Genomic DNA, 16,613 nt, shown 5'->3' on the forward strand with positions numbered 1-16,613 from the left:
ATGAGATCCTCGATGTTTACGTCAGACCCTACGCTGGTGCTGTTGGCCCTGAGTTCATCCTGATGGATGATAACGCCCGTTCTCATCACACCAGGGTGGTGGAGCAGTACCTTCAGCAGGAGACAATTGTCCGTATGGACTGGCCAGCGCGCTCGCCGGACTTGAACCCGATTGAGCATGTATGGAACATGCTGCAGGTTGCCCTTTCACGCCGTAGAGCACAACCCACGACTTTGGCAGAGCTCGGAAACACCCTCGTGGAAGAGTGGAACAACCTTCCCATTGGAAACATCCGGGTGCTTATTGACAGCATGGCTCGACGTTGTCAAGCCGTCATTGATGCAAGGGGAGACCATAACCGGTATTGACACTTCATAGACTAAGTGTAATGATGGACTATCCCCCAAAACTGTGTAATTCTTTCTCTGGTTTGCTGTTAACTTTTTGTAATGAAATGGCTTTTGGTGTTGTTATCAGATTTCAAGCATTCCATATTGATAAAAGTTCATGCCGTTCATGAATTTTCATTCATAACCTGAGTAAACACGTTTCTGAGTCAAATTTATGTCTTTTGTTATGTTAGTGGTAAATTACACACATATAACCTAGTGATCCTTATCAAATTTTGAGTAGTATATTTTGATTAATTTCAGCTGGTCTCAGGTTATTTTGACCCATAACACACAGGACATATTAAAATTTCATATTTTTCTTGTTGACACTGAATGCACAGGGATGGTATGGATGTTTTCTATAATGCAATATGTCACCTGACATACTCAAACGATCTTACAGGGGAAATGAGAGTAAAAGCATTCTTACATCAATATCTTCAAAGTGGGTGTAGGACCACAGTAAAGATTTATCTTTCTTATTCCTTTATTATTGTTTTGGTAGGAATATCATTAACCTTTCTTTAGATACAGAACTTGAAGAGAACTATTGTTCGCTTAGTGTTTATCCCACGTTCTTCAAACTGGTTTTGCTGTGAATAGTGTGCAACAATATTCCTAAAGGAAAGTTTCACACACCCTACCATTTACTTTTAGTCTCCTTCCTTAAGTCTTCAAACCTCGACACTTTACGTTATCCATTGGCAGGCCTCTGGTTAACTATCTCCCTTTTCAATGCAATATAAACTCTTTCGAATGTTCTTGTCAGAATTGCAAATAGACAAGATTAGTATGTCTGAGCGGAGATTCTATGCAAGATGACCGTCTTAGAACATCAACCTTATTCCTATCAGTCCACCTCCAGTATCCGCAGCCTTATTCCTATCAGTCCACCTCCAGTATCCACAGCCTTATTCCTATCAGTCCACCTCCAGTATCCGCAGTCTTATTCCTATCAGTCCACCTCCAGTATCCGCAGCCTTATTCCTATCAGTCCACCTCCAGTATCCACAGCCTTATTCCTATCAGTCCACCTCCAGTATCCGCAGCCTTATTCCTATCAGTCCACCTCCAGTATCCACAGTGTTATTCCTATCAGTCCACCTCCAGTATCCACAGCCTTATTCCTATCAGTCCACCTCCAGTATCCGCAGCCTTATTCCTATCAGTCCACCTCCAGTATCCGCAGCCTTATTCCTATCAGTCCACCTCCAGTATCCGCAACCTTATTCCTATCAGTCCACCTCCAGTATCCACAGCCTTATTCCTATCAGTCCACCTCCAGTATCCGCAACCTTATTCCTATCAGTCCACCTCCAGTATCCACAGTGTTATTCCTATCAGTCCACCTCCAGTATCCAAAGCCTTATTCCTATTAGTCCACCTCCAGTATCCACAGCCTTATTCCTATTAGTCCACCTCCAGTATCCACAGCCTTATTCCTATCACAGTCCACCTCCAGTATCCGCAGCCTTATTCCTATCACAGTCCACCTCCAGTATCCGCAGCCTTATTCCTATCAGTCCACCTCCAGTATCCACAGCCTTATTCCTATCAGTCCACCTCCAGTATTCACAGTGTTATTCCTATCAGTCCACCTCCAGTATCCGCAGCCTTATTCCTATCAGTCCACCTCCAGTATCCACAGTGTTATTCCTATCAGTCCACCTCCAGTATCCGCAGCCTTATTCCTATCACAGTCCACCTCCAGTATTCACAGCCTTATTCCTATCAGTCCACCTCCAGTATCCACAACCTTATTCCTATCAGTCCACCTCCAGTATCCACAGTGTTATTCCTATCAGTCCACCTCCAGTATCCGTAGGTGAGCACTGTTCAGATCTCTTCTACTCTACTTCTTCCTTAAATACACAAGTCTTGACTTCTCGCTTTAGTTCGATCTTTCTCCTTTTTTTCAGTTCTCTCCCACAGTGACACCTTGCTTGCTGAAGGTATACGTTACGGTGTCCCTAGTCTACTATCATTTTGGACTTTTTTCATATTCTCAAATCTATATTCATACGCCATACACCAGATGGATTCTCGATAATATAATTTCCCTCCACCCCTGCATCCTGGGTTGCCTCTCAGGTACATCTTATTGAAGGTTAATTGTTGCTCATACATGTAGATATCAGAGCATGTACACTTACTGACAAGGTTCATGATGTCGTAAACGGCATTAACATAATGAACTTCCAATGTATTGGTTGTAAATTTTATATTTTCCTCTTAATTGAAATGGGTATTGTATACATCATCGGACAATTGTAACTAATTTCGTTATTCGTTAGCGTACACTACTTAAGTCGCTGAGAATTGTGTCTCATTGGAAAATCTTTTATTTTGGACGTCAAAAACGTAGTTCCACAAATGACGCTCTAGACTTTACGTAGTGTTGAAAGTGTGGGTTTCAGATCGTGCCAACGCCTACCACGACACAGGACATCAGTTTCTAAGGACTCACCAATAAAACCCAGAATTTTTACTTCTATTGTCGGGAGCTTGGCAGAGGAACAGACAATGTCTATTTTGAACACATTAGATTTGACTCCGCCGCCGAGGATCGAACCCGGGATCTCCTATTTGCAAAGCGAAATCTCCATCTATGTGTATTAGACTAATTGCAGCCGGTCGAAATACGTCGCAAAGGATATTTAATTGACGGCACTTTTAAACCTCTACCGAATCTCAATTAAATTCATTGTATGTAGCGGTATATTGCGAAATTTACCCAGTATTTCCTTAAATACACAAAGGAATCCCTGTGAAATATATCCAGCATTTCTTGAAATACACAAAGGACTCCCTTTCCATTGTGAACTAATTTGGTGCTCTTCGCTACAAGTTTTTAAAAGGGTGTCGACCAGTAATATTGTCTTTCAAGAATTTTAAAAAACAAATTCTACATACTTTCATAGTCATGTCCAACAAACTGATAAACGATATTTCGCAAAGTTCTAAGTTTGCTATTGGCTTTCTAATCGTTTCTAATCCACAATTATGCATTCTGCGGTGATTTTGTTCACGCTTTATGAATAGGAAGATGAAAATAATCGTGGGTATCAGACCATAGGTTGTGTATTACGCAACGGTGTAGCTCTACCTTAAAAAGTAGGGGAGGGGGTACAACCACTTTGAAATGATCAGCCGGTGTGTGTACAAAAAAGTATGTGAAACTGGCAAGATGTCTTGATTCATTCGGGAGTTGTCTTTCTTGTGTTCTTGTATCTACACGGGCAAAAGCCAGAACTACTTGGAACTAGAACGACATTTCTGTCTCCCAAAGGATAACAACAAAGTCCAAGAACGTGTTCCTAAAACAAAGCCTGCATTACGTCTTCAGCAGAAACAAGAACACAGAAGAGTTGCTCTAATCATTTTTCAACAAAAAAAGAGAAACATTTATCATGACATATATAAGACTTGTATACAATTATCTTCTTGAAATATGATTAATATTACAATAATTTATCTTATTATATGGCATTGCTTTTCAAATGAAATAATAAACAGATCATTTTAAACTATTGTTTACAGTTCTAAATCTGTCAAACTGTAACATTCTGAATTCGTTTTGGTTTCGGTTGTTTTGCCTGTGCCGTAATAAAAATCAAAAATTTAAATCAACATGTACCAATATCCAATATACATTGGAGCACACGTTCTTCAACAACAGAAGTTTTCCGTTAACCTGCCCTCACAGCAATAAGAATGAAGTCCCTGAAATGCAGGCACGTAAGGTTTCCATGTTCTGGGTTATAATCTACCCAAGAAGTATCACCATCTTCTGCCGTCGACTAGATTATGAACTCCCTTAAAGCTCAGAATCTCCAGTTTATATATCCTTATACATACATTTGTATATCCTTAATCAATGGAAGGGGTCTAGAAACGGGTCCAGTTACAGAATGGGATGTTATGACATGATTTCAATTGAGACTTCGTTTCAGAACTGATTTACATGCTTTTTCTAATAAATAGCTAATTTTACATCTTAAAAGTGCTGTGATATTGTTCCTTCTTATTGCCAAGGCAATCCATGCTCAGGATCTAGAAGAACTTGTTCTTGATAAGAAAGAAAAAAAACATCACCCAGAGATAGCAATTCCATTACACGCAAAAAATTCAGGAGGCACCAATAACTCTTGTATCCTTTATTTTCTTTGGCACATTGAAATGTCTTACAACACATATTTCAAACATATCCCTGAGGTAGAAAATGTGCATTTGGGGAGTAATAAAACAATTTCTGAAGAGGTTAGTAAAAACACATCTCCGTTAAGAATTCTGGAAAGCACCGATCTGGTTACATGATTACGGTTAAAATCTATAGCTCCGGTTTCGCCTGTAAGTAAAACCGTAGTAGATTCTCCTCCAATGCGAAAACACTTACAAAAGCGAAAGTAAATCATTCATATTGGGAGGAGTGATACACATGGCGAGTTTGCGCTAGTACAATCCTTTCGGAGTTGGTTTTTATACTCCACTGAATGACTTTGGGTGTCACGAGAGACAGATATGAACACTACATGCATGGTAGGAATCGTCACTCTCCATGATGACGTCATATCCAAACTACATCAACCGTGACGGAATATCGATCTGGCATATTTCCTGAATATTGTGGATTGTAATGAAATCCATCTGAATGTTGATTTGCTGTTTGTATATTATGACACAGTCCAATCTGTCTTAAATTTATGGACCTCCTGTCCTCCAGTTTTGGTTGTGGATATAAATGGTCATATAATGGAGGATTCAATTCTTTACATGGATCTGTCTCGGTATATGGCGGAAGATGAATACCAAATGGAAGTTCAAATGTGTCAATGTCAAACTCCCGCGCTCGTCCCAGAGATCGACGATTTCTCTGTGTAAAAGTAAACAAAACAAACTTTAAAAATCCCATGGTAATTATCAAAAATCTGAGAGAAAATCAAGTGTATCGTTTGAAGTACAATCTACAGTCGGAAACATGATCCTTTACTCACGGGTTTGTACAGGTATTCGTAGGTACCTCTTCCCTCCGACAGTTCTTGGTATTGAGACACCACACAGGCAAAGCAGTAACACTGTATAAAAAAAAAAAGAAGGAAATGTGGAGTAAACACACTTTTAAGGTTATCAAACACATCCCTGTTTTCAATACATCGTGTTACATATATCCCATACAAACTTTGAATAAAAATACAAAAAATATACACAAATAAAATAATTAAATACTTACATTTGCAATCAGTTTGAAACAATAGAAAAACATCCACACGATTTCCCATGCATTCAGGGTCTACAAAAAAATGAGCTTGATATTACTTGACTATCTATCAGGCCACCAGGCTCATTTTGGTAATTTTAACACTGAAGAGAACTCAACTGGCGGTATTTCACGCCTTATAGTCTAAGAGAAACCTACCTTTTCTCTTTCCATGTGCACTGTGGTGAGGAGTGCAATAGAACCCGTTTCATACAACACATTTAGGATAAGCACATACACCCAGGGCAATAACAGGTAGCGTTTGTCCTGTAAACAGGGAATTAATATTAAAACTATAAAAATAATCTCAATATGTTGAATTGATTTATCAATTTGGATTGTACTTGGGTTTACAAAAATCAAAATCAATCTCTCATATATTACTTTTTTTAAATCATTAGATACTAAAATATATATGTGTATTAAGAAAATATGAAAATGACGTGCACATAATGCAGTGGCGAATCTAGAGCCCCCCTCCCCCCATGGGTGGGTTACGGGGGTTGGTACAACCTTTGGTTGAACATTTTTAACAAAGAGGTCATTCTTCGCCATTTGAAGTTTTCAACCGCACCCTGTTTTGGTGGCGGAGAGGTACAAACTTGGATGGCAAACCCCATCCCCTTGTTTCTAGATCCGCCCCTGTAAAGTACATGTAAACACATGCTCTTGTCCCTCATGAAGATGAACGAATAATGCGAATTGTCTATGCTAACGAGATATCACATTTCCAGAGAAAATCGATCGCACAGGCCATCGTCAATACGAGTCCGCTATTTTCGTAACATATTGAACCATAAAGACGGCCTTTTTACCATGCGATTAATGTTACAAAAAAACAGTATCTACAAAATTTTCAAAGCAATTAGTTTATTCAGAGTATTCGACGTCATTCATGCTTGACAACCCATTTAATTTTTTAAACATTCTTTACATTGTAAATAGGAGAATATCATTCGCGTTGATGACTATCAGTGTTTGTGCTGCATCATACATGTATCAAAGGAAACATTGCGAAAATTTTCTAACAATTTTAGCAAAACTACTTCTCGTATCTCAGATAAGGGCATTATCTTCGTTATTCTGTTTCTAAGACAATGTTTGCAATAGAACACTTACCAACTGTACTCCCGGAATCAGGACGAGGGACGCTGCTATCATTAATCCGTACAGGACGAAACCCGCGTACACAATCCCTTTGTACTCTGGAAATCGATTAAAATTACAACATAAAAATTCTAACTTTCTTAAAATGCCAGAAAGAATATTGTATACTTCAACAAAGGGTTTTGCTTGCTAGTTACCTTGGGAGTCTTCAATGAGCTGATAACCCACATAGCGGAATAAATAGAAAACGAGGCATACCAAGGAGTTTATCTGCAAAACAAGAAATCAATTGTATTTTTCAGTTTTAGGTGTGTATTTTCCCCAGTCTTTGCAAAACCGACTAGTGTTAATATAAATCATTACAGGTACATGTATCCTCCTGTTTTGAAAACTGTAAAGAGAGAGAAAGATTTTCTGAGAAAATATATCTTAAATCATTGTCAAGAATGCCAAGATAATTGTCTTTGAGACTGTCAAAATGACATTAGTTATGCTATGCGTATCTGTAACAGCTAAAGAACTGCTCCGTATCAAGTACATGTACAGACTACAGTGTACAAACAAACGGTTTGATAGATGACCTGTCCCTTTCGACTTAATGCTTAATTAATAAAGCCTCTGCAAAAACATGATAGGGGAATATCTGTCTCTCCATAACTCCAGGGGGAAATTCACCGATATTATGTAACTGTTAATGACTAAAATATAAACAAATAGGGTAAAGGTGTGCCTGCAGATTTTAATCCGTGTCTGATCGTAATCATGTTAATGTGTCACCTGAGTACAACTTATCATTCAGGCATCTTAATTTTATCTCGTTTAGTATTGGAGTAAAATAATGAAAATGTCCTCTGCAGATGGAAATTCAATCACTTCGCTTGTTAAGCTTGGCTGAGCGGCAGGCATTTTATACACAACTGTTCAATTCGATATGGTAATGTCAAACAATTGAATTCTCCTGAATCATTTCCATATTAAATTGATTAATCAACTGTAATCTTGGCTCGATCGATGAGAGAGAAAGAAGGAGAGAGCAATAAAATTTTACGGTATATTTATGTCTTTTAAAGAATGCAGCATTTTACCAGGAGGGGAAAATAACTTTACTTACAAGGATATATTATTTGAAGCGGTAAATTGAATTCTGTCGTTCCAGAGATTTTATTACACGGGTAGTAAATTTTAGAGTTGCTTTTTTCGCAGTAAAATGATCAAAAGCGTCAATAAAAGAGGACTTGTAAAGATGGGCCTGCCATCCTGATAAAATGTCAATATTTGCCGTGGTTTTAAGATCCCCCATCATCTCTGAAACTGAAACGAAGATAAACAGTCGTTAAAATTCCCAACAAGTGACTCAGCCAATGAGAAGTTTTCACGAAATTGAGTTTTTAGTATCAGGACACAATTTTTGTACAAGAAGTAGAAGCAAAAAATGATCCTCCATTTTCGTTCCAATTTTAATGAAATATATCGAGCCGAAAACTTCACGATAGCGTGAGATTTCTACTGGACACGACCCAGTCCGACAAATGAGGCTTCGTCCACCAAGGTTTTTATTACAGGAGAAAATGTTTTCTTTGTACGAGTCGTGCCAGCCGTGAATACCCGTTGTGAACGGTCCAAACCGTGAGAAATGTGTTGATTACCTGGACAACAGATGCATTTCAATAACGAGAAACATTCTTTAACTCCAAAAGGTCAAAAACAGAGTCCTTAACATGGTATATACTGAGCCCATAATAAAATTAACCACGATATGCATACAGGACATGAATTGTCATAATGGGATCATAAAAATGAATACACTGCTTTCTTCAATACAAACAATAGTCTTTTATATAATACACATCACTATAGCAGGGAAACAAAAACACAAAATAACGTACCAATGTGTAGCATCCACATATAAGCGTTCCTACTCTTGTGTTGGAGAAACACAGAAACGTCTTCACAATGGCCATGCCACCGTGTCTTGTGTGAATCTCTCGGTCTCTGCCACCATTAAAAGTGTCTCCTTCCCGATCGGGCTCTATCGACCGTGAGTCACGAACGGGAAATACTACATGGCAGTTCACCTGAGCGCGTCATCGCCGATAACTCTACACCTGAGATTCTCCACACCGCAGACTCCTCTAACGACAAAATCGATGAAAACACTCGGCGTTAAACAAATATCTTCGTGTTCTAACGAAGACCTTGTCTCTACTTTTTTACTCCTCTCTTCACAAAAACCATAATCGCATTATCGCCATTGGAATGCGGGTCTATTGAATTTAAATTCTACAACGGAAATTGAACAATGGGGGCTTCTGATCTAACTTATGGCGCTTGTTTTCATTTCACATTTACAAGTAATCTGGGATGTATGTTTAATTACTAGAAGTTCTGTTTTTATAAACATTGAGTGGTGTGTGTGGTCGGGATTAGACTCTCCCGTTTTTCATATCTTATCCGTTGTCCGTTAATGTCGATCGTTTTGTTACCAGCACAAACCTAAGTCATTTCGGTCAATGCCATAGCCATCTCCAAAATAATCGCTATTCTCTTTTTGTTGAATGACTCATTCCATTTTGTTTTCATATCTTTGACCAAGTTCAAAAATATTATTTCACTTATCCCACACATCATATGTGCTATCTAATGGTACCCAAAAAAATGGAAATTATTGCGGTTCAAAATCTTCACCACTGATTGTGTTAGGCATATCGTGAATAAATGTATAAAGAGTTACACTCAACACATTTCATTAAAATTTATCAAAAACAATCTGATTATTATTGAGAAGTTTAAACTGAATTTTAAAATCTTAATATAACAAAAACATGTACACTTTCTACTTTACTACAAATACCTATACGTGCAATCTTTACCCCCCCCCCCCCCCCCCCCCCCCCCACACACACACACACATGAACGCATGGCAGTGTCTTCCTTCAATGGTCTACTGATTAAGTCTTAGCATATAATTACGCAGCATTGAAATGGATTTCTGCTCTCCCCCTTACAGTGACAAGTACGAGTAGCTATTTACAAAGGACAGTCTGCACATTGCTGAAACCTCCATATCATTGTTCACAACACCTCCTTCAAACTGCACCATATACATGAACTGACGATGAAATGATTAAAAATCCTTTAAAATTACAATTAATATCATAAACTAACTACAGTTGATCTTGGGAAAATTATCGTAATAGATAAAAATATTTTAAAATTTTAAACTTTTAGCTTTGCTATAGCTGTGTCCGTACATTGTTGCACTAGATACAAGTTTTGTTGATTTTCCGAGCTTTCACCAGAATCTTTCACACAATTTGCAGCTTCTTTTCTTTTGCGAAAATTTTCCCTAATGTTATTGACTAAAATGGCACCATCGACATCGTTTTCTGGAAGTTCAATGTCACCAAGACCACTTTTCTGCCTGACCGTGTCCTTTGGTATTGGTTTCAGTCGCTCAGTTTCCTTCCGGATTGCCCTAATTGCTGCCTGGAGTCTTTCGTCATCACCTTCTCCAAGGCGTGGGAAAATAACGGTGTCGTCTGCAAGACGCTCATAAAGATGATGGACCAGCAGTAGGATTTGTTTTGAGGAGCTGAAAATTTTGAATGAATTATATATATTCGACATGTTAATAGAGCTATTCACCAAGATTCGTATAATTTGGGTTCAAGTTTAGACTACTGTCATGACAGCGAAATCATTATGGGTTTCATCTAAATCAATGACCTTTTGTTCTCAATTTTGCACTTGTAATTCAGACGTTAAACACTTTACAGAAATTATTTTTTTTACACTTGCACGGGTAAGCCTACACGTGACGTATCGCATTTAATTCTTATGCTAAATAGCACATTGACGTAGGTTTTGCCTAATAATAATGTTAATAAATTTACAGAACTAATGTCAACTAACCCCCCCCCCCCAAAAAAAATGAAAAACTCTGTGTATATATTTTGAAAATTTATGATGCTGTCTGTCCTCCTTGATTCCCAGATTTATATTTACTTTTTGTCACGTCTCTTTTTTACCAATGTACCTCTGCCTAGTTTACATTTATTAATGTACATATGTTACTATTATACCTCATACACCAATAATGAGAGAATAAACTGAACTGAGCCTGTCCGCTTCTCATATTGCTACATATTGACGAAGGTATCGAACACGAGCGTGCATACATTGTGGATCTGGAAACGTGTTAGCCAATTTAGATTTCCTTTCTTAAAATAATTTAAATTTATTTACTCAAATATCGCTTTAAAATACAAAATACGTTTTTCAGTATATTAGCTCTTGAATTCAAACCTTGATAAAGCGTGGAGAGTATCATGTGAGACAAAGTGAAACAAATCAATGCTCAATAAAACATAATGAATGTGCAATATTTATATAATTCACTGAATATTGAAATTTTCTTCCTTTAGGATAATTTGGAAAATCCATTCGGCTCGCCACTATTCTAATGACTGTGTTTTGTGTCGTTTTGTAACAAGTATTGATACTTTTGCGAAATCAGCCTGGCATCTGTAGGGTTCCTTCATACAGTTTTAGAATTCTAACACCTAAAATTAATTTCTTTGTGTAGGGGTTCTCTAGTACACTGAAATGTGACGGATTAATGTGTTCCTTTTAATATAATTATGCTAAGCCTAAGTGGAATTTTAATCTGATAATACCAACCACGTTTCATTTTCAAATTAGTTCAAAGCACTTAATATTAAAAACACACAGTGATTTTAAATATCCTAACCACATTGGAAGAGAAAGTGAAGTCATGCAGAAAGTGTTTCTTTTACAATTGAAATTTACATGTACCTATCATATGACATGGATTTTTTTTTTATAGCTATAGGAATTTACAATATCCATATAGCAAAATGTTTTAAAAATTGGCATTAGAAAGTGTGATTACTTGGAATGAACTATGATGAAGGCCCTGTCATGACTGGGCTGGGGTTGAATCACCAGTCGCAATCCAGAGAATGCTGGTAATGTAGTTTTGTAGCACTTCTGACCAGCACTATACTGGAATTCACAGCGCCTCTCTATCCAGTCAGTCAAGCATGACGCATTGGACCAGGTTGTCCTCAGTTCCAGGTGACACGTGACTTGTGTTAGCAGCGATACTGCTTCCACACACCAATGATCTTTTGAAAACAAGCATGTATATTTTAGACAGGAAAATGCAAAGAAAGCTCCGTGTTCTGTTATGATCTCTTTAGTATTAGCTTCTGTACATACTCTGTAAACTAGTAATAGAACCATTGATACATGTTACAGGTGTGTGTCTATATATATATATATATATATATACATGTATATATATATATATAGAGAGAGAGAGAGAGAGAGAGAGATAGAGAGAGCACAGAAAATTCCACTTTATTTGGATACCCACTTCCGCCACTACCCGGGGTTGAACTCACGACCCGTGGAACCAAATCTCTTAGCAGCATGTGTGATTAGCGCGCTACATTGCTCGACCATTTAGGCAAGTCTAATAAAACTTGCTTTTGATGACAATGGAATTCTTGCCACACTGTCACACACTACACGGTCATTGAGAATGGAAATGGGATACAGTTATTTAATGAACATTTAAGAGTTTGTTGCTATTTTGGTGATATATATATATGTGTGTGACAGTGTGGCAAAAATTCCATCGTCATCGAAAGCAAGTTTTACAAGTTTTATTAGACTTGCCTAGATGGTTGAGCGATGTAGTGCGCTGGTCGGATGCTGCTAGGATATTTGTTTCCAGGGCCGTGTTGGGGCGGAAGTGGGTATCCAAATAAAGTGAAATTTTCTGTGCTTTATTTATACACACACATATATATATATATATATAAACATACACACAAACACATGTCATGTACCGATGTACTCTTTGTAATTGAAACAACGACAGGCAAAACTTATTTATACTGTCCTTAGCTTTGCAGAAGGCACGTCATAGAAAATTAATTTATAAATGTGATAACACTAATAGCAATTTCATAACATGACAATATATTATACCTACCAATGTTTCTTAATTTGTTCTTAGTCATCATCTCCAAGGAATATTCCTCTCCTATCAAACTTGCAGTCTTTAAGGTGACAACTCCACAGGATTGCTGTAACCTGTACTGTGGGTTCTCATCACCAGTTTCTACATTTCCTGCATCACTGCTGTGATTCAAGGTCAACATCACCTCACAGGAGAACTCTGGCTGTGAGAAAAAGTTTGGGAGATTTGTCTCACAAACAACAACACCAGTCTCCTTGGGCTGTAGCTCGGAAAATGAGGCTGTGTGTTTGAAAGCTTTACTTAGACCTTGTCTTGTGAACTTTGACCTCCTGTTTTCTGGGTACTCTGCCACCAGCCATTGGCTCTTTGTGTGTATGACATTTTCAGACTGTCTGCCATCTTTGTTGATAGGGAATAGTGACATTGAAAGGTCACAGAGTGGGCTAAAGTGATGAAAGTTATCAAAGAATGAAACATTTATAATTAAATAGTCTTGTTAGTAGTGTAGTAGTGTTGGTCACTCTGAGAAACCATTATTTGAAAACATAGAGAATCTTTACACGTGTATATAAAAGAAAAGATGATAGAGTTATACATGTACATGTAATTTTAGCTTTGCAGAGGATCTTTTGAAAATTATGTATACTCCATGTAAGCACTCAAGTGGAACACAACATGTCTCTGAAAGCAAGGTAAAGAATACACAACAAAGGAACAAGGACTAAAAGGACCCAAAATACTGTATCACTCCTGGACAGGAGGAAAAGGAAAGTTTGATAATCTATGTGTCACAGTGCTTGCAATAGTTTGACTAATTTAGTCAACAAATATATTTTATTTCACTCAGTGTAAATCAGACAAATATTCAATTGTACTTGAAATTAGTTAAATCACATGCAAGTGATAATTTCTGTGTTGATGGTTTAAAAATCTCAAGAGGTGCAATGATTATATGGAAGGGATGGTTTTTACATAGGAATTGCTGGTACACGTACAATAGCACTTTACCTGTCATAGTTGTTAACAATATCCACCCCTACCAACCACTTGTCATCACACACTACCTGCCAAATGTCTCCTGTACATATCGGTTGGAATTCAGAGGGCTAAGTTGAAAAAAAATAATACATGTATACAACTCATATTTTCAAAATTTTATTGTGACTCAAAATACACCATTTTTATTGTTTATACCTCTGAACAATCATCACTCACCCCCAAGGCCCCCTTTGTCTTAGAATAACGATTCTGATGAATCAGTAAATTCCAAGTGTCCATTATAAACTCTGATCGCTCTTTGTTAATGGTGTGAGACTTGTTATGGAACGCAATCAGCTCATTCTGTACAATTACCGGCAAAGATAAAAAATGAACATGACATCTTTACCAATTTATATTGGTGAGGTGAACATGTTAGATTTTTTATGAAAGATAATTCCCCAAATCATACAGAGAAAAAGACAAGAAACAAAAAATAAAACTTCCATGACAAATGTCAAATGTGTCAATCAAGCATTAAAAACAAAAAACAGTACCAGTATAGGTCTCGTGTAATTGGTTACACCTATTATTTAAGCTAGTAATCATTTTCATGACTACGGAGAGATTTGCTGACAGAGTACATAATCTGAAAAGTTTTACCTTACACCATAAACTCTTATCCATGTTATCAAAATTGAAATGTTGTGTACTACAATACTACTAAGCATGTTTCAAATTATCGTTTACAATCCCATGCAAGATAGTACAACATATATGTACAATGCAAATAGTTCATGAACATATGCACAGTGTAAATAGTTCAAGAACATATATTTTCTTTAAAATTTTGGGATCTAAGCACCTGAATTCTAGGTCAATCTATAAATCTATAATTACATCACTTGAAAGAGGAAAACAAACTAATAAAACTGAAATACACTGTGCATTGCATCACCTGAAGCTTTCTCTGAAGAGCAAGTATAGCAGGCAGGTAGTTTTCAGCACTCTCTTGATTCACAGCTTGTTGATCAAAGAGCCACACTCCTTTGTCTGTAAGTAGCCAACCAGAATTTGACTCCAGGGAAAATCCAGTGAGTTGACAGAGAATCTGATTCTGGCCACAACAAACAAAATCATCCTGGTAAACAGCTGCTACGTCTGTTACTGTATCTAAAATCTGATTTAAAAAATCAGAAATGTATCAACAATATACATTCATCATCCTTTATATTCAATATATGTACTAGTGATAATAATTCTAAATGAAAAAAATCTTGAAAATCTGCAGTAAGGATAAAGGCAAGTCAAAAGTTTAATAGACTAGTGGAAACAAAATATCAACATATATATTTCAAAGTTACCTTTCTTTCTTTTGTGTTGATGAATATTACAGAACTATTGTTGTAGATGGCTGCAAACTGACTATTTAATGAGTATGCTTTCCATGAAAACAAAACCGAGTTTTTTGTGTTTGATATACATGTAGGTAGAGCCCATAAGATTCTACCTTCTTGTAGATAAATGAAAAACCCATCACTTGTCAATGTGATGATTTCTGAATGATAAGTCATGGTTTCACTACTGAATGACTTGGATAAATGTACTACATTGGCTGTGACCAAGTTCTGAAGTTCTCCAGGAATAAAGATACCAGAACCCACCGTCTTGTACTCCTCTGTCAATCCATCAACGAAAAATGTGAATAGTTCTGTTTTCTCATTTTTTGAAATGCATGAAAATACAGCCACAACTCCCAATTCCATACAATACCCAGACCATAAAACATTTGTCACAACAGCAGCTTTCTTCAGAACTAACTCCTTTTGTTTCCCACCAACTTTAAGACAAACCGTGTGTCTGCTGAAATTGTTCTGTATTATTCCAGGTCCATCTATAAAGTAAACATTCTTCTGTACCGATGTTGGGGAATTGTCCAGTTTTGCAATTAACCGACAAGCGCTAAATTCTCTATCAAGTAGGAACACTAGTCCAGCATTGTTCGTTAATGCGTGCAGCAAAATCGTACTAAACCCAGTCAGAATGTCTAATTTAACATGAATACATGTAATCTGAACAATATCTTGCTTAATTTCAATTGAAACATCGTGAGATTTCTTAAATAGTTTACGATGCTGACAAAGATCATGAACAGATACTTTCAGACAAGAAAACTTGTGATGGACCCTGGATCGATCAATACGACAGGTAAACAATCTTCCATCTATTGTGAATAAATGATCCATTTGAATGAACTTTCATTAAATCTAGAAATACTAGAATTAACATAGTATTTGCTAACAAATTTGGATCGTTGTTTTAAAAAGTCCGCTATTTCCAAAAGTGAAAGTAGATTTGACTAAATAAAAAACCGGAAAAGGGAATATATCCCAATCCGAAATGATATGATTTTGTATCGGGGTCAATATTTTTCTTTAAGAAGGGGGGGAGGTGGTGGAATTAGTGCTGTTCAGACAAGATTTGAGACCCGAAAACGAATAGATATTCCTCTGTGGTTTAGGGACTCAAATCTGAAATCTGGCCGGTTCTGGAAACAAACAGTGAACTTGACTAGACCGTGTTTACCGTACATGTATAGGACGAACGATTGAAACTAATGTAGACTATATACATGCAATTTTTAAAATCAAATATTACATTACATATCATTTTTAAACTATATTTAAAAACTATGGTTGAAAGTCGTAATGTACAGTTATCATCCGTTGACTGTAGTTTAGAGATGTTATCAACTATAATCATAAAATATGTATCCTGATACAATAAAATTAACTATAGTGTAAACTTGAGAAACTTGAGTAAAGTCGTTAGCTATGGTTTCAAGAACTAAAAGTAAAGTATAGTTTAC

At 36.9% G+C, this 16,613-nt stretch overlaps 3 protein-coding genes across 4 annotated transcripts; 1 reads left to right on the plus strand and 2 right to left on the minus strand.

The window, feature by feature from the left end:
- The first annotated feature begins 1,210 nt into the window (after positions 1 to 1,210).
- On the plus strand, positions 1,211 to 2,217 carry LOC130051478 (uncharacterized). The gene is made up of 2 exons (XM_056153429.1): positions 1,211 to 1,711; positions 1,807 to 2,217. The coding sequence occupies exons 1-2, from the start codon at positions 1,211 to 1,213 to the stop codon at positions 2,215 to 2,217; spliced, it is 912 nt and encodes a 303-aa protein (XP_056009404.1).
- A 2,317-nt stretch (positions 2,218 to 4,534) lies between these two features.
- On the minus strand, positions 4,535 to 9,033 carry LOC130052287 (uncharacterized). Of its 2 annotated transcripts, XM_056156761.1 has the most exons (7): positions 8,643 to 9,030; positions 6,954 to 7,026; positions 6,769 to 6,854; positions 5,809 to 5,916; positions 5,623 to 5,682; positions 5,387 to 5,467; positions 4,535 to 5,265 (listed from the first exon to the last, which is right to left on the minus strand). In XM_056156761.1, the coding sequence occupies exons 1-7, from the start codon at positions 8,715 to 8,717 to the stop codon at positions 4,960 to 4,962; spliced, it is 789 nt and encodes a 262-aa protein (XP_056012736.1). In that variant the 5' UTR covers positions 8,718 to 9,030; the 3' UTR covers positions 4,535 to 4,959. The 2 variants fall into 2 exon arrangements, with proteins under 2 accessions (XP_056012736.1, XP_056012737.1); XM_056156762.1 differs by lacking the exon at positions 5,809 to 5,916 and having other exon boundaries at positions 8,643 to 9,033.
- Positions 9,034 to 9,877: 844 nt separating this feature from the next.
- LOC130052277 (uncharacterized) lies at positions 9,878 to 16,105 on the minus strand. Its single transcript, XM_056156737.1, has 7 exons — positions 15,109 to 16,105; positions 14,703 to 14,924; positions 13,982 to 14,107; positions 13,775 to 13,872; positions 12,779 to 13,209; positions 11,669 to 11,903; positions 9,878 to 10,348 (listed from the first exon to the last, which is right to left on the minus strand). Exons 1-7 carry the CDS (start codon positions 15,988 to 15,990, stop codon positions 9,973 to 9,975), a joined length of 2,370 nt encoding a protein of 789 aa, XP_056012712.1. The 5' UTR covers positions 15,991 to 16,105; the 3' UTR covers positions 9,878 to 9,972.
- Positions 16,106 to 16,613: the final 508 nt, after the last annotated feature.

Source organism: Ostrea edulis, chromosome 2 (genome assembly GCF_947568905.1).
Source record: "Ostrea edulis chromosome 2, xbOstEdul1.1, whole genome shotgun sequence".
Lineage (NCBI taxonomy): Eukaryota > Metazoa > Mollusca > Bivalvia > Ostreida > Ostreidae > Ostrea > Ostrea edulis.

What these genes read in the sequence shown, in the direction of transcription:
- LOC130051478 (XM_056153429.1), top strand. Translation starts at nt 1,211, where the DNA reads ATGACCGTCTTAGAACATCAACCTTATTCCTATCAGTCCACCTCCAGT. An exon ending in TTCCTATCAGTCCACCTCCA is followed by an intron (nt 1,712 to 1,806) that starts GTATCCACAGTG and finishes TATTCCTATTAG; the next exon opens with TCCACCTCCAGTATCCACAG.
- LOC130052287 (XM_056156761.1), bottom strand. Translation starts at nt 8,717, where the DNA reads ATGGCCATTGTGAAGACGTTTCTGTGTTTCTCCAACACAAGAGTAGGA. An exon ending in GCTCATTGAAGACTCCCAAG is followed by an intron (nt 6,855 to 6,953) that starts GTAACTAGCAAG and finishes ATCGATTTCCAG; the next exon opens with AGTACAAAGGGATTGTGTAC. An exon ending in GTTTCAAACTGATTGCAAAT is followed by an intron (nt 5,468 to 5,622) that starts GTAAGTATTTAA and finishes TTTTTTATACAG; the next exon opens with TGTTACTGCTTTGCCTGTGT.
- LOC130052277 (XM_056156737.1), bottom strand. Translation starts at nt 15,990, where the DNA reads ATGGATCATTTATTCACAATAGATGGAAGATTGTTTACCTGTCGTATT. An exon ending in TCAACACAAAAGAAAGAAAG is followed by an intron (nt 14,925 to 15,108) that starts GTAACTTTGAAA and finishes TTTTTAAATCAG; the next exon opens with ATTTTAGATACAGTAACAGA. An exon ending in AGACAAAGGGGGCCTTGGGG is followed by an intron (nt 13,873 to 13,981) that starts GTGAGTGATGAT and finishes TTTTCAACTTAG; the next exon opens with CCCTCTGAATTCCAACCGAT.